Here is a 24,012-nt window from a genome sequence, read left to right as displayed (position 1 = left end):
ACTGAAGCAGAGGCCTCGGAGGGCGCTGCTTACTGCCTCCCTCCTCGTGGCTTGCTCAGCCTGCTTCCTTACACCATCCAGGACTTCCTGCCCTAGGTGGCACCACCCACAGCGGGTTGTGTCAAGAACATGCCCTACACACTTGGCCCACAGGCCAAAATGATAGAGGCATTTCCTCAACTAATGTTCTCTTTTCCCAGATGGTTCCAACTTGTGTCAAGTTGACAAGAAACTAACCACCATGCAACACATGGATGTGATCAACTTTCAAATTTTCACTAAACAGTGTTTCTAGGATTTCTGTAGACACACACTTCAATGAAAAATAAACATTGACTTTAGCCAGGTAATGGTGGTACACACCTTTAATCCCAGCACTCGGGAGGCAGAGGCAGGCAGATCTCTGAGTTTGAGAATGGCCTGGTTCCAGTGAGTGAGTTCCAGGACAGCCAGGGTTACACAGAGAAACCCTGTCTCAGAAATGCCAAATGATAATAATAATAAACAAACAAACATTGACTCCCAGGGAGGAGCAATACACTCAGCAAGCAACACTCTTTACAGAGTGGGAGATTCTGCCCACCAGAGGATTTGTGCAGCCCCAAAGAAGTGAATCAATAAGGTCATCTCTCTCACCAACCACATCTGTAAGGTCGAGTCGTTGCTTGGTCTGCCATACACAGTTCTGGGCGTGGAATAGCTACACCACCAACCTACAATGGCAGTTCTTACAGCTATGTGTCACAGCATGCACGTGGAGGTCAGAGGGCAGCTTTGGAGAGCGGGGGCTCGCCTTCTGCCTCCTGAGTTCTGGAGGTTGAACCCAGGTGGTCAGGGTCGGCAGCATGCACTTTTACCTGCTAGGCCATCTTGCCTACCCCCACCCCCCGTAAGGTCACGTCATCTTATGGTCAACAGTTGTTAGTTCTAGCGGTGGAATCTGGGGCTTCTTACATGCACAGCAAGTATCTTACCTCTAGACTACATTGGCCAGTCTATAAAGTCATTTTTGAGACTCTAATTCTGTGATTGATCCTCTCCCACCCCACACTTTCATTTACTCACACTAGTATGACTGAAGGGATTCAAGAGTCAGAAAAGCGAAGGTGTTGGGCGGGGATGTAGCTGGGTTAGTAGAGTGCTTGCATAAGCCCATAAACTGGGAAAGATGGCAGAGGCCTACAGTCCTGGCACTGGAGAAGTAGAAGTTTAAGGTCATCCTCTGATAAATACAGAGTTCAAGGCCAACCAGACATCTAAGAGTTTCTGTTTCAAAGATGAAAGTGTCCCTGTCTCAAGGAAGAAACGGACTAATCACAGCATGTAAGAGGAAAAACAAAACATGTAGACTCAGTACCAAGGAGACGGATTAACTCTGGGTTACGAGTTAAGAGCAAGATAAGCTGCTGCTCAAAGTTTCTAAGAAATGGTGGCATCCAGGAGCAGTTAGGGTTTTGGTTTCTGTTTGTTCTTAACATTTATTTCTTTCTATTTTATTCGTATGGATGTTTTGCCTGCATGCATTTGAGTACGCTGTGTGTGCAGGAGCCTTGGAGACCAGAAGAGGGCGCTGTCGACTCTCCTGGAATCAGAGTTAACAGAGTTGTGAGCCACCGTGTCAGTGCTCGGTACTGAACTAGCAACTCTGCAAGAGCCATTTCTGTGGTCCAAGGGGAGGTTGTAAAGGTGGTGGATGGGTAGGAGCCAGGAAGATGAGTAGACTGAAGGTTCTGGACAAACTGCGGGGGGTCAGAGACACACATAAGAGAATGGGCGCCTGAATCTTGAGGAAGGCTTGCTGCTTAGCTTCAAAGAAAACTCCCCGAGAGTATCTGCAAGGTCCCAAGGCTCCTCACTTCTCACCCAGCCACACGTACACCTTGCCTGGGCCTTGTTTACTGAGTGAGTTCTTCTACCTGGATGTACTGACTCATGCAGGCTTCCCTTGGAGGCCGCTGGAAAGCATGGGCCCCTCCTCGAATTTGATTGGCTGCTTCGAAGGAGACAAGTTGTAACAGTGTTTCCCTGGGCCAGAGAGGCCAAGGACAACCAAATTAGCAGGAAGCTGACGCTGTCTGTGGGCAAGCCGGGTGTATCCACGTTCCTGGGGACTCGGCTTCAACCACGGAGCCTCTCTGTCCCTTTCCGTGGCTGACTGGGCATCACAGGTCAGGACTGCACTGCTTTTCAGTATTGTGATGATGGAATCTTAAAATAGGACTGTTTAAACGTGTTGCTTTAAAATTGCTTTTAAAAGTTTTTAATTTGATTTATACAAGCATTTACTTCTTAATAAGGTTTGAATTGTAACTTAACTGAAATAACTGATATTCTTTAGGGACTAAGAGTACTTAAAACAAAAATCACTGCTCATTTTTGTTAAATGATTCCTGTACTCAAGTGAAAAATGACTTTTAAATCCCCATTGGCCTTCCAGACGATGAATGTGCAAGTACTCCATGCTAATACAAGAGTTTTGTAAGGTCTTCTGTCCTGGTGGTCCCTTGATCCAGAGGAGAAGATGAGAATTATTTCCTTGATCATACCAGATAAAACAAGCTTTTAAAGTAACCGTTTAGATTAGGCAGGGAAGTGGTGGAATTCGAGAGGTATTTGTAACCAACCTGACATTTATAAGCGCCTGACTTAAATGAACTTTGCCCAAGAGGGACTTGAAGTATACCAGGAGCACAGCCCCTCCTGCTGTAGAGTAAAACAGCTGTCGTTTGGTTTTTTTTTTTTTTTTTTTGTACATACACTACCCTCGGGGAAAGAAAACTAGGCAATATCATCCATTCCATAAATGTTTAAGGCCCCTGGGTCAAAATGATAAAGAAGGCAGACAGGATCCTGTCCTCTTTAGCCTGTTCAACATACTAGGAGAAAGTAGTTTGTTTGTTTGTTTGTTTGTTTGTTTTTTAAATAACAAAAGAATTAAATTTTGATTATTGCTATGAAAAGTATAGAGACAGGAATAGCATTAGGGAGGTGGCACCTCAACCTCAGGCATTTGGGGCAGGAGTAGATGAGGAAGGGTACTTAAGCAAAGACTGGAAGCATAGGAGGGCTCCTTCCCACTGGAGAAGCAGGGAGACCACTCTTGGCAGCTCAAAGGGCATCTGATGTGTTGGGAAGAACTGAACAAGCATTAACAGATCTGAGAGCCAAAGGGTGATGTGTGAGGGGCAGCTGGCCCATAGAAAGAACGCCGAACCACTGCAGACATCAGTAGAGCATACAGTCATGGTTCTAGGACGTGGCACTGGTGCCGGCAAGGGAGGAAGGAGAGCACACCCTGGGTATACCTCCGAGGTGGACTAAGCTTACATGCTGGTGCAAGGGCATGTGTGAGGGTTGGTGTGGCAACAAGAATCCAAGGTGACTCCAACTTCAAGCTGGAGTGAGTAGGAAGATGGCGGAGACAGTGGACAAGCAGGTTTGGAGAAAGGAGTCACTCCCCTCATGTGTGAGGCCCAGCCCCTTAGTAAGTCCAGCCATTTACATCTGTTTGGAGTTTGTCTTGTCCTTGTTATCGTGGGTTTGTTTTGTTTTGTTTTGTTTTGTTTTGTTTTTTGGTTTGATTTTTGCTTGCTTTGTTTGTTTGCTTTTTGTTTTTGTTTGTTTGTTTTGGTTTTGGTTTTTTGAGACAGGGTTTCTTTGTGTAGCCCTGGCTGTCCTGGACTCCCTTTGTAGGCCAGGCTGGCCTCCAACTCAGAGATCCACCCGCCTCTGCCTTTCTGAGCATTGCGATTACAGGCATGCCTCATTGTGCCCAGCTCAGCCTGGCTCACTCCTAGCTTTTGTGGCCTGGCCTACTTCAGGATACATTGTGTAGGTATGAGTATAGGAAAAGAAATTATATATGCAGATATAATCATGTAAATTTTATTTTCAAAGAAAATGAAACAGCCTGTGAATATGTCATCCGCCTGACACATATTCAAAGCACAGACAGTATTTGTGATTGACCCAGGGTATGGAGGGAGCAGAAGCTGGAGGGAGGGGCTCCATTTGATAAACTAATTTACTTTTGCATCTGATAATTATGCATAGACTATATTCAGATTGTGGAGTTCCTCAGGCTTGTCTGTTTATTCTAAATGTGCCACAGAGTCCCCAATCCAGTGCTGGTATTAGACATTAGGGAAGGGATAGTACTGTTGGAATTTAAAGAATTTTGATATTTTGTTTGTTTGTTTTGGGACAGGATGTCACTACATAGTCCTGGCTGGCCTGGAGTTCACAGACATCCACCTGCCTCCACCTCCCCAGTGCTGGGATCGAAAGTGTGCACCACAACAACCAGTTTAAATGATTTAAAAAAACAAAAAACAAAAACAGGCATACATTCCCCTGTAATTTTATACAGAGGTTATCCGCCTAGTAGTGAAGTTAGTTTATGAAGAAAGTAATTAGAGGTAAATGTGCAAGCCAAGACTCCAAGCCACCCTGAGCAACCCAAGGTTATGAGCTGATCTCATTTGCCCTTTCCCTGGGGAATCATTTCTTGGCTCATTACCTTGCTATTATTCTGTAGCCCAGGGGAAGCCCCCAACATCCTTTGCTTAGTGCCAGAGTTTAAGCCAGCTGTGGGGTCTGAGAGGTTTGTGTTTATTGGATTTTAATGACTCAACTAACAGGGGTCATTACTAAAAGTAATAGGAAGCTAAGACTGTGGAAACTATTGGACTAACAGGTTATTTCTAGTAGTTCCTTGGCATTGCCCTTAGATATACAACTAATTCTTAAAAGTAATTAAGAAAGATCCTTCCTCTTAATCAATTTACCAAGGCTACATAAAAGCACTCCTGTATTATTGAAACCCCTCAAGGAGCAGAAGGAATAGTGTATACACCAGGCTTCAAAGGTGCTCTGTAACCCTGCCCTGACAACTTAATATGGCTACAATGCCACTAATGGTATGACTAAAACTATTTATAGTTAGCACTAGTTAGTATCATATCCACTATGCTTCTTTTACCTCTGAAAGAATCAACCATTTCCTGCCTGGGATGAGATCTGGTTGGGTCCAAATATTGACATTGACAGAGACCTTAGAGATTAGACTGTCCTTTTAAATATCTGACCACAGTTCATGATCATCTAAAATGGTGTTTATTAGAGTGTGAAAGATTTCATAAGGTGATTTCGGAATTATCTAAAATTAATACAAAACATTTTAGTATGTGTGAAAGGAGATGAATTTCATTTAACTCATGTGACTTGGGTGTATGTTCTGCTTTAAATCTAATGGGATGGGAAGCAAACAGAGACATGGATATAATAATTGTATTAGCCAGATATGGTGGCACATGTCTTTGGTCCCAGCACTTGGGAGGCACAAGTAGGTAGATCTCTGAGAATTCTAGGTCAGCCAGGATTACATAGTGAGACCCTGTGTCAGATTTAAAATGTACTTTTTCGTGTGTCTATGCGTACGGTGTATATATAAGTGTGAATAATTATATGTGTGGGTACACATACTGTGTGGGTACATGCTTGTGCTCATGGATGTCCAAGGTTGATGTCGAATCTTCTTTGGCCATTTTTCTTAGTCATTGTAGCAGGGGCTCTCAAGCATACCTAGAACTTGCCCAAACAGCTAGTCACCTTGCTCTGGGGAGTCACTGTCATTGCCTTCTCAGGCCAGGATCACAGGCCAGTGGCCATGTCCATCTAGCATTTATGTGGGTTCTGGGGAATGAATTCAGGCAATTAACTAAGAAGTTCCTCCTGTCCCGTCTTCCCTGGATGTAATGATATCGCTTTGAAAGCCTTCCTGGTCTAGCCTCTGTTCAGTTTTTCAGGTTCATCTGTTTTCTCCCTACCCAAACAGTCTCTTCTTGTTGACTACATGATTTTGCCCTGCTCCTGGACCTCTTCTATGTACCAGGGAAATCTGATGGGAATCACCTCTCCTCATTCTTAACCAGGTTAACTGGACAGGTCAGCTACTTCATACTTTCTCTTGGATACCCATCTCTCTCTTTTCCCAGTTTCAGTCCCTGGGAGGTTTCAGTAGTTCTTGAGTGGGTCTCTGGACTGGTGCATCTCTTGAGATGGCCCACATAGGCACTGTGCTGTGTGTTTGATCCCCATTTCCTATTCAGTAGGAACCAGGAAAGAGAACAGAGACAGAAACATTGAGCACTGAGAGTCTGAAGTTTGCATTTTACACCTTTAAACAATAACACAAATGTACAGAAATGAAGATGCTGTCTTTAGAAGTTATTTCACAGCTTAGGATGTAGCTAAGTTGGAAGAAGGCTTGTCTATAAACCACCAAATCAATATTCTATCTTCAGGGACACCTGGGGGTGGTAAAGGCCTATAACCACAGCATTCTGACTATCAGAGTTCAAGGTTATCCTCGGTTACATAGTGAATATGAGACCAGCCTGGGATACATGAGACCCCCCCCCAACCTACCCCAACACACACACACACACACACCATTTAGACAATTCCACCAGTGGTATGAGTCTAAAACTTCTAGCTTTGCTGTATGTTCATTTTTTTTCCCAGCAGGTTTGATAAAGTGTACAATCTGATGAGTTTTTAAACACAAATGACAGATATTGCATAAAAATCCTACCAATCCAAGCAACTGTGACACCCAACTTGTAGGCTTTCTCTTCAGCAAGTAAAAGGAGAGAAAGCCTTTAATTTTTTTTTCTTGCTATTAAGAAATGAATTTTTTTTTTAAATGCCAGACTTTCCCCTAAGGAACATGGGATTTTTGTCTAAGTATTTTATTTTTGAAATTATGCAAAAAAGACAATTTGATTCCCCCCCCCCCCATACAAAACTGAATCTTACAAAGGTTTAAGTTCTTTGAAGTCTTTAAGTCAAATGGTGTATTTGTTTTAAGAACAAAGGAGGCAATAAAATAGTTTGGGTGGGGAGGAGAAAAGAGGAACCTAGGGCAAAGTTCCTGGAGAGGTTGGAAAAAAAATCAACAGACCAATGAGTTCCAGTACCTCTCATTTCTAGCAACTATAAACCACATACCCTTAGCCATATACCAGACACAACTCTGATCATGGTAGCCCACACCTTTGATCCTAGCACTCCATAAACGGAGGCAAGGTGGACCTGTGACTGAGGCCAGCCTGATCTACACAGTGAGTTCCAAGCTAGTCAGAGAGATATAGCAAGACCATGTTTCAAACAAAACAAAATGAAAAACAAAGTTGTCAACCCCCCAACCCCCCGCCCCGCCCTTTTAGAATGCTGAGGCTGTGTCAGGAAGCCTGCCATGAATTCAAGGTCAGCCTGGTCTGCGTGAGACAAACTAGACTTGGAGTGTTAAAAAAGCAAAATCAAAAACAAATCAATGTTTGTGGAAAGTATGAGAGCTTGAGTTTGATGTCCGGAACCTGCGTAGAAAGTCAAGTGTGGTGGTGTGATTTGTGGTTCCAGCCCCAGGGAGCTGGAGACAGGAGCACGTCTGGGCTTCTAGCCGGCCCGTTTGCTTAGCCTAGTTAACTAGAGCTCTAGACCAGTGAGACACCCAGTCTCCAAATCCAAGGTGCAAGGCTGAAGAGATGGTTCAACTATCAGGAACACTGATTGCTCTTCCAGAGGACCCAAGTTCGATTCCCAGCACCCACATGCCTACTCACAACCGGCTATTACCTCCAGTTCAAGGGGATCTGGTTCCATCTTCTGGCCTCTGTAGGCACAAGGCACTTAAGTGGTGCACGGACACACACCTAGGCACATTAAAATAAAATAAAATTTAAAAACCAAGGTGGATGGCATCTAAGAAATGACACCAGCGCTTGCCCTCTGGCCTCCATACAACCGTGCAAACACTTGCGCACGCGCAGCCCCTCCAAGCGCCAAAGAACAGGGGAATTTAAAAGACAAACAGAAATGGGAAACGTTTGTTGTGTGCCTTACGCTGGGAGAACGCACGTGAATTATATGTACCGCAGACTTTAGGGGTAAGGTCGAAGGGAGGCAAGATCGCAAAAATACAAGACCCAGCCTCCTCCCAGGTTCTTTAAACCGCAGGAAGCACTATTCACCATTAGTGAACCCCGTACTATCTTAAGGCTGTTAGCAGTGCTCGGTGGAACCTGCGGATCGTATAGCTACGGGTTCGAGGCCTAGCCCGGCGGGCTCGACCTCTGCCCGCACCCCAGGGTCCAGCCCGCTGCTTACTGTGGGGCTCCATGGTCAGACGCTCCCAGGGGCCCTCGGGCCGAGCCCTGGCGGCGCCGCCCTCCTAACGCCTGTAGTTCCTCCGCGGGCGTCGTTCGGGTTGCCCTGACAACCGGGGGACGGGAGAGGGCGGGGCCCGGGGGACGGCGAGAGGGAGGGACCAAAAAGTGACGTGACGTGGAAACGCAGAGCCGTGCACGGGCGGGAGTGGCGCAGGGTGTAGGGGCTGGGGACGGCGGCGGCTCCAGCGTGGCCGCGTCCGGAGTTGGGGAGACGCCGCCGGCGTCTGTCGGAGCACGGGAGTGTCGGCCAGGCTCGGGACCCACCTCCCCCGCCCCATCTCCTTGCGGCCGCGGCGGCCGCCACTGCAGGTAACGGCAGGGCAGGCGGCGGGCGAGCAGGGAGGCCCCGCACCTGTTGCGGCCCCGCCCGACCCGGCACAGCTGAGGGTGAGGGCGCCCCAGCTCGGGAGGGAGCACCGCAGTTCTGGGCTGAGAGCGTCTGTCTGGACCGGAGTAGGTTAAGGCCCGGATGTCCCCCGAGACGCCCAAGCGAGAATCAGAATAGACCCTGCTCCAGCTGGAGGACCCGGCCATTGCACCACAGTAACCCAACTAGAGTCGGGGCTTCCCCTGCACCTGGCATCGGCCCAGGTCAGGGTCCCGATGACTCCGAGACACCAGAGTCAGGATAGCCTCTGCTCCTGATGGAGGACCCTGCCTTTGACTGGCAGCTGCCTCTCCCCAGGATGAGGGTCCATTGCTCTAGGATGTTGCCCCAAGTCATTGCCCCGGAGACGCACCGGGTGAGGATGTCCCCCTCTTGGGTTGGAGAACCCCGGCAGCTCCTTTCCAGGATGGATTCCACGTCGCCCCAAGTCAAGGCCAGGCTGACTCTAGGATTCCCGGGTTTGGGTGCCCTCTACCTCTCCTGGAGGACTCGCCCTTTGCACTGCATGTCCGGCATGTTCCAGAGAGGGGGTGTCCGACCGCTTTGGCCTAGGTGAGGGTGGGACTATTCAGTGTGAAAGCTCCTGGCTCCATAGTAAGCCAAGCCTGTCCCCTGGAACCCTGGGCAGTTCCTTCTCCAGTCCTGCTCTGTCATCTCCACTGTCAACCTATCACATTTCAGGGCATGGGCTCCGCGTGGAATCTTGCTGATTGGTTTAGTTTGGTGTGTGTGTGTGTTAAAAAGCCTCCTGGTTTGGTTTTGTTTTGTTGGGGGAGGGGTGTCACTGAATCAGCCAAACTATCTAGGACACTGGTTTCAAAGACCCTGATCCAGGTTTTGCTTTAAGAAAGGTGTGAAAATCACAAGGGACTTTTATCTGATATGCTGTAAAAATTTCAAACCCCATCGGGCGTCATGGGTTAAGGAGAAAGAGAGAGAGAAAAAAAAAGCTGGAAGGAAGAAAAATGGAGAAGAGATAAGGAAGGGAATGAGAAAGCGAAGAGGGACAAGGGGAAATTGTAGGATTGATTTAGCGTTCAGGTCTGGAGATTAAAGTCCCTCCATCAATTCCTACCGATGCCATAGACAGTACTAGAGAAAAATGGAAGGCCAGCTAGCCCTATTGGGGTCATGTAAGTGATTACTCATCTTTGCCAGTAGAAATATTTCTACTCTGTGGGTGTCAAGGACACGGGAGAATTATTTTTCCCGAAGGGGATCATCCAAAGCTTAGTTGAAGAGGAGAAGCATCTATTCTGTGATGGAAATAGACATTTATTATATTCTGCCAAATTAGGCTTCCCTCTCTGTCTCTGAGGGTGATTGTCAAAGCAAGGAGGCTTATGTGTGGGTGTTGACAAGCAGTGTGATTTATGGAGAACTCATACATCCTAAGCTAAAGTACTAAATTAAGAAATTAAGGCTGGAAAGTAAACCTATCATGAGACCTTTCCATAATGTCCCTGAAGCTTAGAGAAGGAAAGAGACAGAGATAAGACTCTGGGTGCTTCTGTGTGCAGTGTTTCCCAAACCCTGGTTCTCGTAAACAAAATCAGAATGAAGCTTTCTCATCCAAGACATGGTCATGCCTGTCAGTAATGAAACAGCAAATGCCACAAAAAACCCTGGCATTGCCGACACACCCACTTGCGCCCACCCCTCCTCTCCCCCCACAGAGGTAAAGTTAAACTGTCAAAAACAGTAGCCTAGATATTGGTGTAGAGGTACTTTTTTGTTTTTTTAAGAAGAGTGGCAGATCTCCTTGCTGAGGTAAATGAAGACTGAACACGTGACTACCTGTGGAGTTTAAGATTGGAAGAGTGGAGACAGGAATTGATGGAGGGACCTTGTAGAGGTTTAGAAGAGACCTCATCCTTTAAATGGGCATTGATGAAGTCTCATTATATAAAGACAGCTAACTGTGAAAGCCAGATTTTTCGGGGATGTCATACCTTTGAATGAAACATCTGGCTAGGAGGTAGAAGTGGGGAGGGAAAGGCACTGAAATGTCCAAAGGAGGGACAGTATTCATCATGACATTTCCTCCCTAGCACCTAGCACACTGTACTTGCTCAGTGGGTGAGAACTTCGGGGTAGGGATGTGTTTTACCATCAGAGAAGATGCTCATGGCCAGAACACTGTTCCTGGGATAGGGCTTGGAACTGAACCATAAAGATTTTGTTGTCACTTTGTTTTTTCTTCTATTCTGTCTATTTCCTTTGGCTACTGTGTTCAGTATTGTTATTGGGAGTCAAAGGAGAAAAAAAAAACACTCTGTAGGGTTTCTTGCTTTGTTTTTAAGTTTCCAAGTTTCTTTGTGCACAGAGCAGTGACATCATTACTTACCTGATGTGTTACTCCAGGTAGCAAATCAAAGCAGCCTTAGCGGGGAGTAACAAGGTAGCCAGGAAGAAGACATAAAAAGTGCAGCCTTTCTTTTTCTTAGATCTCTTGGCCACTCTCAGAATGAAAACTAAAGACAACTTAGAGGTTAACTTTATTTAGCACAAATAGGACAGCCAAAATTACGTCACTTGAGCATGTGGGTTCTGTCTCCTGCTTCCACTATCATAACTGGGAGAACCATTTTAAATTCTTTTGCTTTTAAGAATTTTTGTTCTGTCTCCTGCTCCCACTGTCATAACTGGGAGAACTGTTTTATTTTTGCTTTGAAGATTTTTTTTTTTTCATTAGCATAGTTTGGGTCTTTTTTCAGTTCTCTGCTACTTTCAGAATTCATTAAGATGCTCAGTCAAAGGCAGACTACAACCTTATTTCTATATCTGCTTTTGTGTTGTCCCAAGCCTGTTACAAACTATACTCAAACCGCTAGACTTCCAGAATGCATGTCTCTGCTCTTTTCCTTATCCATATTAAGGTGTAATCATGCTGCCAGATCTGGCCGTTGTTCCTGGGTCCCCAGCACATCTTCCAGGAGTAACCTCATGCCCACTGAATGAACTTATTTCCCAGTAGAGGGACTCCACAGTGGAGCACTTAGCTCTGAAACTACACTTTCTTGTAACAGTCCTCTCTCGTTTTGTTTTTGGATTGTGAACCTCTGAGTACACCTTTGTTTTCTTTTATATTGACCCACAGCATGTGGCTTCTGCTGTCCCTTCAGGAGAGAGTGGGATTTAGTTGTCCCTAGTGGCTTGAGCGGGATAGTACCTGAGAGGACAGCTTCCAGTCTTTTTATTAGTCTCTATTCCTAGGTACCACTTTGGGAACACCAGGAGCTGCTGTTTGCTCACTTATAGATGGCAGTTTGTCTAAAAGTTTAGTGAGAATCAGAATGAATTATGTGTAATGGTAGGGACTGGAGATATAGTTCAGTTGGTAGAATACTTAGTGTTAGAACTAAGCCCTGTGTTCAGTTCCCATGCAGTGTAAACTAAATGCAGTGTCCTGCGGCTATAACCTCAGCACTGGTAAAGTAGAGGAAAAGGGTGAGATAATCAAAGCCATTCTTGGTGGCATAATGAGTTCAAGGCCAGCCTAGGCAACACAAGACCCTGTCTCAAATAATAATAGCAATAATGTGTTAACAGATATGGATATTGATATCTCCCATGCTGTAAAGAACATTTTAAAGGTGGGGTTTTAAATGGAAAGGGCAATATTGACATAAGGCAAACTTTATTTGGGTTTTGTTTTTGTTTTTTCAAGACAGGGTTTCTCTGTGTAGCCTTGGCTGTCTTGGACTCACTTTGTAGACCAGGCTGTCCGATCCACCTGCCTCTGCCTCCCTGAGTGCTGGGATTACAGGCGTGCACCACCACCCTCAGCCTAGGGGCAACATTTAGTGAACAGTGACAGTGTGCTACCCTAATGTAGCTTTTCATAATTGGAAACAAGGGAATGCCCAGGTGGGTGGGTGTGAGGGGGAAGGGCCTCCTCTCCATTAAAGGATATCTTGGATGGTAGACAAAGGCAACAGAAAGCAACTGTTATATGGGTAGTAGTTGATGCTGGCTGAATATGTACAGCCACATACGTAGAAGAGAGTGAAGTGAAGCCTGAGCGGTGCTAGGGCAAGGTTACAAAGAGCCTAAGGACTGGGTTTTTCTTTAAAGGAAATAAAGATTTGGGTCAGTGACATGATCATTTTCCATTTGAAAAGCATCAAAGATTAGTGGAGAGTCAAAATTAGAGACAGAAAAACAAAGTGGGAGGGGCTCTTGGTTAAGGTATGAAGAGGAGGTCACTAAGGTCGGGTGTCAGTGATTGTGGTGGCCCTGGCATGGGAAGGAGGGAGCCACTGGTGTCATGGGGGAGGGGAGAACCACTGGAAGGGTCAGAACTCGAAGTCTTGGTGATACAAGGTAAAGAAGGAGAAGCCAGGACCGTCTCTCATGTCTGACATCAGGGGCAAGGTGGGCCCTCCTGCTATTTGTTGAAGTGTAGAACACAAAAGAAGGAGGCGAGCTCTGTAAAGAATGGACGAATGGACTGTGCACTGAGCTCAGGCTGGAAAATGAGCATGTCGTGTTTCCCATGAGCAACGGCTGGACATGTAGGTGTGCAACCACAAGAAAGAAGGCTGCAGAAGCCAGGAAACTGCTCCAAGGGTTAGGGCTACGTTCTTCATAGGAACATTAGTAAGAGAAAGGGATCCAGGGCCCCAGGGCAAGTCTACTTTACAGTAGAGTAGTATGGTGGTGGATGAACCCTGACAGATTGTAAAGGACAGCCAGCAGAGCACACTGGAACTGTGAGAAGGCCCCTGAGGAGGGCAGGTCTGCTCATTCCTGAAATCATTATGCTTTTCCACTCCCATTCCACCCTCCACCCCCACTCCTGGTCATTCTTAAAGTGAATGTAGAGTGGCTACAGATGCTCAACAAGAAAAGAAAGCTGCTTGGGATTGATAGGGCTCAAGGTCTCCATTCATGAAAAATGTAACTAATGATGCCTTCCGTAGGTACTAAGGTGCAGTACTTGTTTGTTTGCTCCGTTGCTTGATACTTGAAAAAAAAAAAGGACTGTAGCAGAACATGGTGGTGAATGCGTACAGTACTCAAGTGGAGGAAGTAGAGGACAGCCTGGGCTACATAGTAAAACTCTTATCTTTTAAACAAGTAAAATGACTGTAAAAAATTTAATAAGATGGCTGAAAGTTTATTTTGTTGATTTTAGAGGTAAAATAAATGTCATATTTCTTGGAGAGACTGGAGGTGGTACATTCCTTAGTTCTTAGCTGTACTGGGACCTACCCATCCCCTCAGAAGTAAGCCAAATTAGGATTTTGGTTTTAGTGTGCTTATATTTAACCCTGCTTTAAGGAGTCCTTAAAATATTATACAATCAAAATTGATTTTTTTAAAAATTGCACTCGGCATGTTGGCATACACCTGTCTATAATTCCGGCACTCAAGAGGCAGAAACAGGCAGATCTCTGTGAGTTCGAGGCCGGCCCAGTCCACAAAGTGAGTCCAGGACAGCCAAGGCTACACAGAGAAATCCTGTCTCAAAAAACAAACAAAACAAAATAATATTGAAAAGCACCTAGTCATCTGGTCTTGAGAATTTCTGACAAAAAGGACTCGGGAGGCAGAGGCAGGAGATCTCTGTGAGTTTGAGGACAGCCTGTGTAGTGGGAACAAACATAGCCACAAAAAAGTCTAAACCTGAAAGTATTTAAATTGGGATGTATGTTCTTTAAACTTATTGTAGGGCCAGCCAGATGGCTTAATGCGTTGTTTCTCAACCTCCCTAATGCCAGTACGCTTTAATACAGTTTGTCATGTTCTCCTGACCCCAACCATAAAATGATTTTTGTTGCTACTTCATAACTGTAATTTTGCTACTGTTATCATTTAATGTATATATCCGTGTTTTCCAAGGTCTTAGACGACCTCTGTGAAAGGATCATTTGACTCCCAAAGGGATCACAACCCACAGGTTAAGAACTTAGTGGGTAAAGATGCCTGCCACCCCCAGAACCCACAGAAAGAGAACTGACTCTTGTAAGTTGTCTTCTGATCTCCACACAAATGCCCTCATGGCCCCCACAGAAAATAAATAAATAATGTAAAAATTTAAATTAATTGTAGAATTGATTATTCAAGTTGCATTTATATAGAGCAATGCAGAGTGAAGACTAAGTGGTTTTCTAGGTAGTTTTTCCAAAGCAGATCAAGTTTTAAACATTATTTTTAAATGTTATGTTTATGGATGGTCTGCTCCATGTATGTCTGGCCCCCCTTACGTGCCTGATGCCAGAAGAGACATAGGAGTCCCCTGAAACAAGGCTTTTCACTGATTGTGAGCAACCATGTAGGTGCTGGGAATTAAACCCAGGTCCTCTGGAAGAACAGCCAGTGCTCTTGGCTGCTGAGTCATCTCTCCAGTCTCAAAAATGATCAATTTGATTTGCTTGAGGTCAATGTCTTTGAAATCTAGAAATAAGATTTTAAAAATAAAATTTGAATTTTGACCGTATCTTTTCAGAGAGATTTTAAGTGGCTACTGAAAACCAAATATAATTTAGAGAAGGCCAGACCTATGAAAACACGTACAGAGAAAGACAGCCTTGCTCCGTAGCCCAGCCCTGTCTTGAACTTTTAGTCTTGCCTTTGCCTTGAGCACGCTGGGGTTACAGCCCTGTGCCACCGTAGCCAGCCTCCTGAAGACCTCAGAAGGTGAACCTTTGTGTCTTTGGAAGCATTCTGTAGCTGAGAAAGCACATGTGGTAAATATTTGACTTGTAGCCCTGTGACAGCAGTTAGAGCCACACCTTTCAAATACATAAACAAGATTTGCTAACAGCTCTGTTGCTGTTTTACTTTAAAAACACTTTATTTACAATCACTACCTGTGTATACTTGTGCTTGCCTCTATGTATGCAGTGCATCATACACAGCATGCGCCTGTGGAGCTCAGAGGACAGTTTTCAGGACTGTGTTCTCAGATCATCAGGCTCGACAAAAAGTATCCTTCCCCACCCCTTTTAAAAACGCCATCTGTCCTCTCCCATGGGGTCAAATATTTCTTCAGCTCTCACTGATATAGCACAAGCCCGTTTTTGTTTGTTTGTTTGTTTATTTGTGTAGGGTTTCACTGTGTAGTTCTGGCTCACCTGGGACTTGTTATGTAGACCGTGCTGGCCTCAAACTCATGAAGATCTGCCTGCCTCTGCCTCCCAAATGCTCGTAGCGAAGGCATGGGCCACTGCACCCAGTCAACCTCCTGTTCTGTAAGGAAACTGGAAAGTAGAGTGGTTGTATGGTTCAGCAGGCACCATACACTTGTCCAGGATCAAGCCAGGGCAGACTGCCTCACTTCAAACACCGGCTGTATAACAGCCAGGCTGCTAAAAGCTGGATAAGTTAACCAAACCCCTGAAGGCTTAAATTTCCTCATTTGAAAAAAAAAAAAAAATGGGACTAATAAAGTAAGCCCTCATGGGGTTCTTAAGGGTTTAAACAAAATAATCCATATAATGTGCTTAAGTGCTTATCAGCATCTGGCATAAAGTAAGCGCTAATCAGTAGAATTATCATTGTCATCATCGTTAGTCCAACTTTAGGAGTATGTGGAACCATGTTTTCCACCTGTGGTCTGCAGACAGGTACTGGCCCCAGCCCTCCTGTCACAGCTACGGTGGGAGAGGCAATGAATTCAGCTACACTCTTAATTCCAGCTTCTTAGCCTGCCATCCATCAGCACTCTGCATAAAGTTGCCCCGGAGTATTGGACCCATGATCACATGCTCCAAAACACAGATGGCCTTTTATCCTAAAGTACTATCACTCATTTGTAGTCTTCATTCTTTCTCTTTTCTAACCATCAGCATTGTGAGTAGATTGCTTGCTGCTTCGGCAAATCCTCACTGCTCACACTGCTCACACACAGCCCTGTGTCTATCTTCGAGGAGTTGCCAAGATAACTCTGAAACCAGCTCTAAGCTAGAGCAAGAGGGAGATGGGGAAATGTGGGAGGACCTGTGTCTCGAGCACACCGTATTTGCTGTGCTTTTATAGCCTGGCCATGTGGGCTCCCACTTCCATGAGACGATAGCATAATGCCTGTCACTCCTCCAGCATCACATGGCATCACGGAGGTCAGTGTTCCTGTTTCTAAAACAGTGCTTGGATCTTCTAGAAATAGGCAGCATGTGAATGAGAAAATAACTTAAAAGAACCCATCTTTTTGTAACTGTAACTTATAACTGAAAGGGATTCTTGTAACTGAAAGGGATTCACAAAAATGTGGCAACAGTAAAGAGTTTCTGAACACACAGCAACCCCAGATTAATTCAGAATCTAACTAGAAATGAACCTAGTTGTTTCCAACAGCACTTTTTCCATGCTGTATCGTGCAGCTTCACAGCAGCCTTGGTCCAACATGAACACTTTGTGCGAACGTAAAATCCAGAGTCAACAAGCTCTGCCTGAAACAGTGGGGCTCAGATCCTACACCAAAGTGTGCTATTACCATGGCAGTGCTTTTTTTGTGGGGGGAGTGGCTTGGTGTATGTGTGTGGTATATGTTTTCAGATGTCTGTGTGCATGGGTGTGTGAGTGTAGAGGCCAGAGGTCACTGTCATGTGTTTTCCTCTTCACCTTATTTTGGTGGACAGGGCTTCTAGTTGCATCTGGGACTCATCAACTTGGCCCGAACTGTCTGGCCAGCAAGCTTGCAGGATCCTCCAATCCCTTCTCCTACCGCCCCCCGCCCTCGGCCCAGTGAGATTACAGAATGCACCACACACTCAGCTTTTACATGTATGCTAGGGATCGAACCCATATTCTCTGTCCACTGAGCCAGCTCCACATAGTCTGGCTCACAGTGTCTTACTGTGCATCCAGAGAGCTCTGCTGTTCTAAGGACCGTGGTTTAGTTACAGAGAACAAAGACTGGATACGCTGTGCTGTCTTTCCTCCGAGTGCCTCAAGCGACTGTGTCCTTTGGATTCTGTTGCGTTAAGAGTCCTTGGTTTTAAAAAAAACTACTCTTTGTGTTGTTGGCTTGAATGACAAGGAAAAATTACATAAATTTTGCCTTAAAAGGACAGAATTTTTTAATGTTGAAGTCCCCTTAAGTATAGTTCTGCCATTTATACTATGTATTTGTGCAAAGTGACATTCTCATCACTTAATGAACCTGAAATCAAAATGTCAGCTAACCTTAAAAACCACTGAAGAAGCTTCCTGCCTGCAGTGTTTCGGCAAGAGTTCATTCTTTGTGCAAAAATAAACAAACATGCTCATCTCATTAGTATGCAAATTTGCCTTTAGTAAATGGTGATACTATATATATGCCAAAGAATTATTTTAAAGGTGAATTTCTTGGGGCAGGAGAGAGGACTCTGGTTAAGAGTACTGCCTGCTCTTCCCGAGGTTCTGGGTTCAGTTCCCAGCATCATGTGGTAGCTCCCAACCTATAACCGTAATTCTTCTGGTGTGAAAGCACATTTGCAGATAAAACACTCACATATATCCATATGTACATGCAAACATGCATAATATAATAATCATACATCTCTTTTTTCAAGTAAATTTCTTTTTTCTTTTTATTTTTTAGTTTTTGAGACATGGTTTCTCCATGTAGCCTTAGCTGACCTATACTGCTTTGTCAACCAGGCTGGCTTGACACAGATACCCGCCTGCTTCTACCCTCCAAGTGCTGAGATTAATGGCGTGTGCCACCATGTCTAGCCAGTGAATTTCTTTGTAATGATTTATGATTAGTAAATGTTTGGCTTGTTTAATTTTATAGCCAGGCTCACATCAAAGTTTCAAGGCTAAGGATCTTGTAGAAGACCTGACTAATCATTTGCTCTGTGTGCAAAACACATGGATTATAAATGCTTTACAGTTATATAGATCTTGAGAGAACATCAGAGAGATTAAAATCCTGGAGAGCTTTTACAAAAATGAGTACATTTTGCATTGGCTACATATAAAGTTGGCCATAACATAAAAGAATAACTTAAAAGAGGCAAGATATTTGTGTCCTGTGAACCCAGTGTTGGGACCAGCTGATTTTTCAGATCTACTAGAAAATAATATTAAAGGTTTTTGTCAAGAAATGTTTCTTAGCAGGGGCTGGAGAGATGGCTCAGTGGTTAAGGACACTTGTTGCTCTTCCATAAGACTCAGATTTAATGCCCAGCATCCAGAAGGCAGCTCACAGTCATCCATAATTCCAGTTACATGGGATCCAACTCCCTCTAGGGCACAAGGCATACACATGAAGTAAATATAAAAAACACACAAAAAAGAGAAATATTCCTTAGTTTTTAATAATTCTTAGGGTTTTGTTGTTACATGAATTGGGTTGACAGGTTTCTCTTGCTGGGTGCCCCTTTCTAACTCCCATTGTGCCAGGTGCCTTAACTTAACCTCTTCCTGGCTCCACCAGAGCTGGATCTCATGGGCAACTTAAAAACAAAATCACTAAAGACTGTTAAAGAAAATAGTGTACGATCAAACAAGATGAGACTTGCAAGGAAAAGCAGAGAACTTTTAAAAAGTTGACCAGGAAGTATCCCGTTATTCAATAGGTGAACAGCCTTTGTACCAAAGTGTGTCAGGCCACCTGTGTTCTAGCTCCCTCTCATTGCTGAAGTCATCCAGTGCCCAGATTTGCCTTCCCCACCTGCATGGACCAGCCCTGCTTTCCTTCCTTTAGTTGCTTGGCAATAAGATGAAGAGGTTCACAGACAAAGAATTCCTATTTCGACACCCCCTCGGCCATGGCTGGACTGGAGCCCAGGGAGAGAAGCCAGCCTGCCTGTTCATACTGTCCCAGCATGGCCACTGTGCAGGCATACATGAGGCCTAAATTAGTGAGGAGACCTGAAAATGCAGACCCTGAGAATGAGAAGGCTGACTGGATTGTGAGTGGTGCCTGTGGTACATCAAATGTTTTAACAGCCTAAAATTCCTAAAGACCATAACTTGGGTTATTGTTTCTTCAGTTACAGTCTGTAGTTGAGGTTCAGGATCTTAGCGATTAGTAATGCAGCAGTGAAGCAAAGCTCTAACAGTACTGTAAGTGAAGGCTATGGGTAGGTGGTGACCCCCCTGGATGAGAGCCTCTTGCTCCTCCGTGTTGTCCACTGAGGCCTGTGATGTGCTAACACAAGTGTCATGCCTGCTGGCTCCTGAATCTAAGGGTAGCATTTCTAACAGTAACTCCTCAAGGGGCCGAGAAAAACCCAACTCAGTAGACGCTGGAGTGATGAAATCCAAGCACAGTGCACACTATTCAGTTTATGGGTGTGCCCACACTCCCACTCCTCCCTTCTCCGGGTGGCAAGTGTGTATAACATGCCATTAGTGAGGAGGAAAAAAGCGACTTTCAACAGGTGATTTTGACATTATTCAGCAGTGCCAAGGGATCTGGCACTCTGAGCAGTGATGTGACAAAAAGCAGCTGTGCAGGATGTAGGGTAGTCTGCAAGGGAGGCAGAGGTTGGGGGTCAGGGGATCAGTGGTTGCAGATCCCAGGCATGATGGCCTAAGGAGAAGAAAGGAATAGAATTCCGAGGAATTGTTAAAGACCCGTTGGCTGACTTTATGCGGGGGAACTTGATAAAAATCTCTTTGAGATGTTAGCACATCTCCTATGTGCCAGGCCCTGGTGCAGATGCAGTGAGGAAAGTAGACCCAGAGCCCTGCTTCATGGAGCTTGTCTTCTTGTGGAGAGCTCTAACAGCAAACAAAATTGACGGAGTTATGTATAGTGAAAGATGGTAGTGAGAGGGTGGCAGAGATAAGGTGGCCAGGGGATCCGTTACTGAGTGGACACTTGGCAAAGCTTTGTAAAATAAGGGAGTGAGGCATTGGTTATCTGAGGAACATTTCAGACACAGAAAAGCAATAACGGGGCCCAGGGCTCAGTAAAGAAGCCTGTGGTTGAGGAAGAATGAGACAGCTGTGGGAGATGGGCAGCGTGGCACCAGGTCGCTCTCAAACACCGCTTCTAGGGGTCACCACCATTGTTCCTGGGTTTAGGAGACACTTCATCTTCAGTAGTCTTTGGTCTTTGTAGTTCTCCTTAGCTCTGACTACAGCTCAGGAAGGTTTAGACTGAACCCACCCAGCTACGCTGGGATATTCTGAGCTCAAGGCCCATGGTTACAGCTGCAGGGTCCCTTTTGCCTTTGCTCAGGACTTTTAGGCACCTGATAGTGGCCCTCTGAGACCTGGAGAGTTAGTTGTCTTGCAGGGCTGCTCCACTTCCTGAATCTGCTGGTGTCTGCTGTCTTTTGGTGAGCTCAGTGGGAAAAGCACTATTGCTCACTGCCCACATCTGTTGAAAGATCAAGTAGAGGATCTGAAATTTAAAAAACAAACTAACAAAACAACAACAACAAAACACCCAAGGCCCTGCCAGTGTACCTAATCAGTTGAGTGCTTGTCTGATATTCGTAAAGCCTCTGGCTTTAATCCCTAGGCATGGGAGACAGATTCAAGGATAACCTCAGATATTCTAGTCTGAGCAACTGAAGGAGTTAACTGAGATGCAACCAGGTGTATGATTTTTGAGGTTATGTTGGGAGCTGAGTTTCAGACATGCAAAGTTTTCAGTGCTTATTCAGTATCCAAGGAAGAGACGATGAGAAGATCGTTGAACTCATGAGACTGGAGTCCAGGAAGGTATGATGACACAAAACCAGGAGGCTAGAGGAAACTACCACCCTATTATCAAGGGACAAGGACAGAGGGCCAGGGCCTGTGCTGAGAAAGACTCAAACACAGAAGAACTGTGCACAAGGAACACAGAACGTTGAAACAAACGTGCTTGCTCTTAGACTTCGTTCTTGCTCTTCTGTGCACTGTATTTCTAGAATTATCTGAGCAGACCTCATACATATAAATTATTTAAAGCATGGCTCTTTCTCATCGCAGCTTCTTATTCTTGCTTACTAAGGCTGTCACATACTTACTTACTTATTTTTGTGGATACCCAATTACAAGTTGTTACAAACTTACTTTATAGCTCAGCCCAGAGAAACTTCAGTCTACAGTGTGTATGCAGGATCACTCTGAAAAGGAATTTATATAGTATATATAAATTTCTTACAGTAAACTACCTATACTGATAACTGAGTTTACTGAGTTTTATTTGATTTACCTGCCATATTTCCCTCCCTTCTTTCTTCTTTTATTTATTTATTGTTTTTGTTTGTTTGTTTATGGGTTGTTTTGTTTGTTTGTTTGTTTTTGTTTTTCAAGACAGAGTTTATCTATGTAGCCTTGGCTGTCCTGGACTCTCTTTGTAGACCAGGCTGGCCTCAAAGTCACAGAGCTCTACCTGTCTCTGCTGGGATTACAGGGGTGTGCCACTGAGCCTGGCTTCCTTTCTTCTTTCTTTCTAATTATCAGGCTAGCCTAAAATTCACCATGTAGCTCAGGATGACCTTGAACTTCTAATTCTTTTGCCCCCACCTTTCCAGTGCTAGGATTATAGATGCCGAGTTCATTCAGTGCCAGGGCATGAACTGAGGGCTTTATGCATACTAGGTAAACACTCTGCCAACTGAGCTTTAACCCTAGCCTTCATCTTCTCTTTTCCTCCTGTGTTAATTTGCTAACACAAAGCATGGGTCACTTACATGTTCTTTAACTACTGCTAGGGAAAGCATAGCTTAGTACAGATGTAGGCTGTCTGAATACTGGGCCTCAAATTCAGCCTCCAGTTGGCTCTCACCCACTCCTCTGTCTATGTCCAGAACACAGGCCCCACAGTCACAAGAAGTCACTCTCTACCCCAGGGTCTGGAACTTAATAGCTTGGCTTCTCAAACTTACCAGTTTACACTGAAGCCCTTTGTGGACCCAAGCTTTGCAAACATTTTTCAGACAAGCCTGTCTGGTTTCTAAGGGCTGGCCCAAGAGCCTCCCTGGGTGAGATGGCAGATGGCAAGGTGGCATGGGTCCTGAGTCACTGAGACAAGCGGCTCCAGGACAGCAGTCTGGTTTTGACTCCTCTCTACTCAAGGAAATTTGAGGACAACATTCTGCTGTGGTGGCTTATAGTAATAATGATCCTACCTTGCAAAGAAAGATTAAACTGTGGCTATGAGTTATCTCAAGGTGCAAGGCATACCACCCAGAAGCATGGCAACATCATCTCCTAAGATTCCTGGAAGCCAGGCAGTGGTGGCACATGCCTTTAATCCCAGCACTTGGGAGGCAGAGGCAAGTGGATCTCTGTGAGTTTGAGGCCAGCCTGGTCAACAAAAGTGAGTCCAGGATAGCCAGGGCTCCACACAGAAAAACCCTGTCTCAAAAAAAAAAAAAAGATTTCTTGAGCTGAGCAGGCTACTGAGGGTATTTGCTCAGGGCTTGGGCATGCTCGGTAGGCCTGGCCACCTTCCCCAGCTCTTTCAGGTTGGAGGCTTTTGCTGACTGTCCACTGCTTCGGCCTGAGCATCTCAGAATATCCAGCTCCAGAGCAGAGTGTTTCTAGCATGGGAGCTGTGGGAGTGACTCGGCATCACTCCACTGCATTTCTTTCTATAGCCATAATGTCCATCTTGTATTCCACTATAACTGTGAAGTGGAGTGAACATACAATGTATAGCAGAGTAGCCAGGTGAGCCTGAGGGGTCTAGAACGAGCACTGCTCAGAAGATGTGTGAGGGTTTATAGTGGTCATTCCCTTTGTCATGTTCAAACACAGCTGTCGTTTCCAAGGGAATAAGAGTTTATTCAAAGTTAAGTGTGAGGAACAAACCAGGAGCAACAGACCTAGCTTTTCCTAGAACCATGTTCCACAGAACAAAAGACAGATCATCGCATTTGCCAGACATGAGTGAGGACCTCAGTTAGGTGGGCTAGAGCAGAGCCAGGGAATCCCTGCTGCAGGCTCCAGGTGTCAGCTGATGACATCCTTGGCTCTGGCTGTGTGGAAGCCAGTGGACTGTCTGTTCAGCAGTGTAAGTGCATTCAAGCTTAATGGAAACAGGAAGTTAGGTCAGATTCAGTGGTTGGTAATGACTGTTTATTAAGAGGACTAATGGTAGACCAAGACAGTTTTGACTCTCCCAACCATTTCCAGCTCCAGAGTCATGAAGATCTGGTCCGATCACCCTTCGGGATCTGAAACAGGCATGTGGCTCAAGCTTTGCGAGACTTTTCTGATCACCCTCAAGGACCTATCATAAATGAACAGAAACGTATTCAGTAAAGATACTGAATACTGTGGCTATGCCTTTTAATTTCATTATTTGTTTGTTTGTTTGTTTGTTTTGAGGCTGGGTTTCTGTGTAGCCTTGGCTATACTGGAACTCATTCTGTAGACCAGGCTGGCCTTGAACTCACAGAGACCTGCCTTCTTCTGCCTCCCAAATGCTGGGATTAAAGGCATGTGCCACCACCACCTGCCCTTATTTATTTATTTATTTATTTATTTATTTATTTATTTATTTATTTA

General features: G+C 45.0%; 2 protein-coding genes across 3 annotated transcripts in view; one reads left to right on the top strand and one right to left on the bottom strand.

Moving 5' to 3' along the window:
- Positions 1 to 8,300, bottom strand: part of Fank1 (fibronectin type III and ankyrin repeat domains 1) — a 102,631-nt gene extending 94,331 nt beyond the window's left edge. Inside the window, exon 1 of the mRNA XM_055608934.1 lies at positions 8,170 to 8,300. Within this exon, the coding sequence (XP_055464909.1) occupies positions 8,170 to 8,182 (13 nt within the window). The 5' untranslated portion in view covers positions 8,183 to 8,300. The remainder of the gene's footprint in view (positions 1 to 8,169) is intronic.
- Dhx32 (DEAH-box helicase 32 (putative)) overlaps positions 2,067 to 24,012 on the top strand; it is a 58,606-nt gene continuing 36,660 nt past the window's right edge. The window contains exon 1 of one of the 2 annotated variants that reach the window (XM_055608933.1): positions 2,067 to 2,168. The gene's annotated coding sequence lies outside the window, so the exon portion shown is untranslated. Of the gene's footprint in view, positions 2,169 to 8,349; positions 8,541 to 24,012 lie in introns of those variants that run through there. The other variant, XM_055608932.1, reaches the window with a different exon arrangement.

This window comes from Psammomys obesus, unplaced genomic scaffold (assembly GCF_907164565.1).
Source record: "Psammomys obesus unplaced genomic scaffold, mPsaObe1.curated_primary_1811, whole genome shotgun sequence".
Lineage (NCBI taxonomy): Eukaryota > Metazoa > Chordata > Mammalia > Rodentia > Muridae > Psammomys > Psammomys obesus.
The sequence above is the reverse complement of the archived record's forward strand: the minus strand, read 5'-3'. Positions and strand labels throughout refer to the sequence as shown.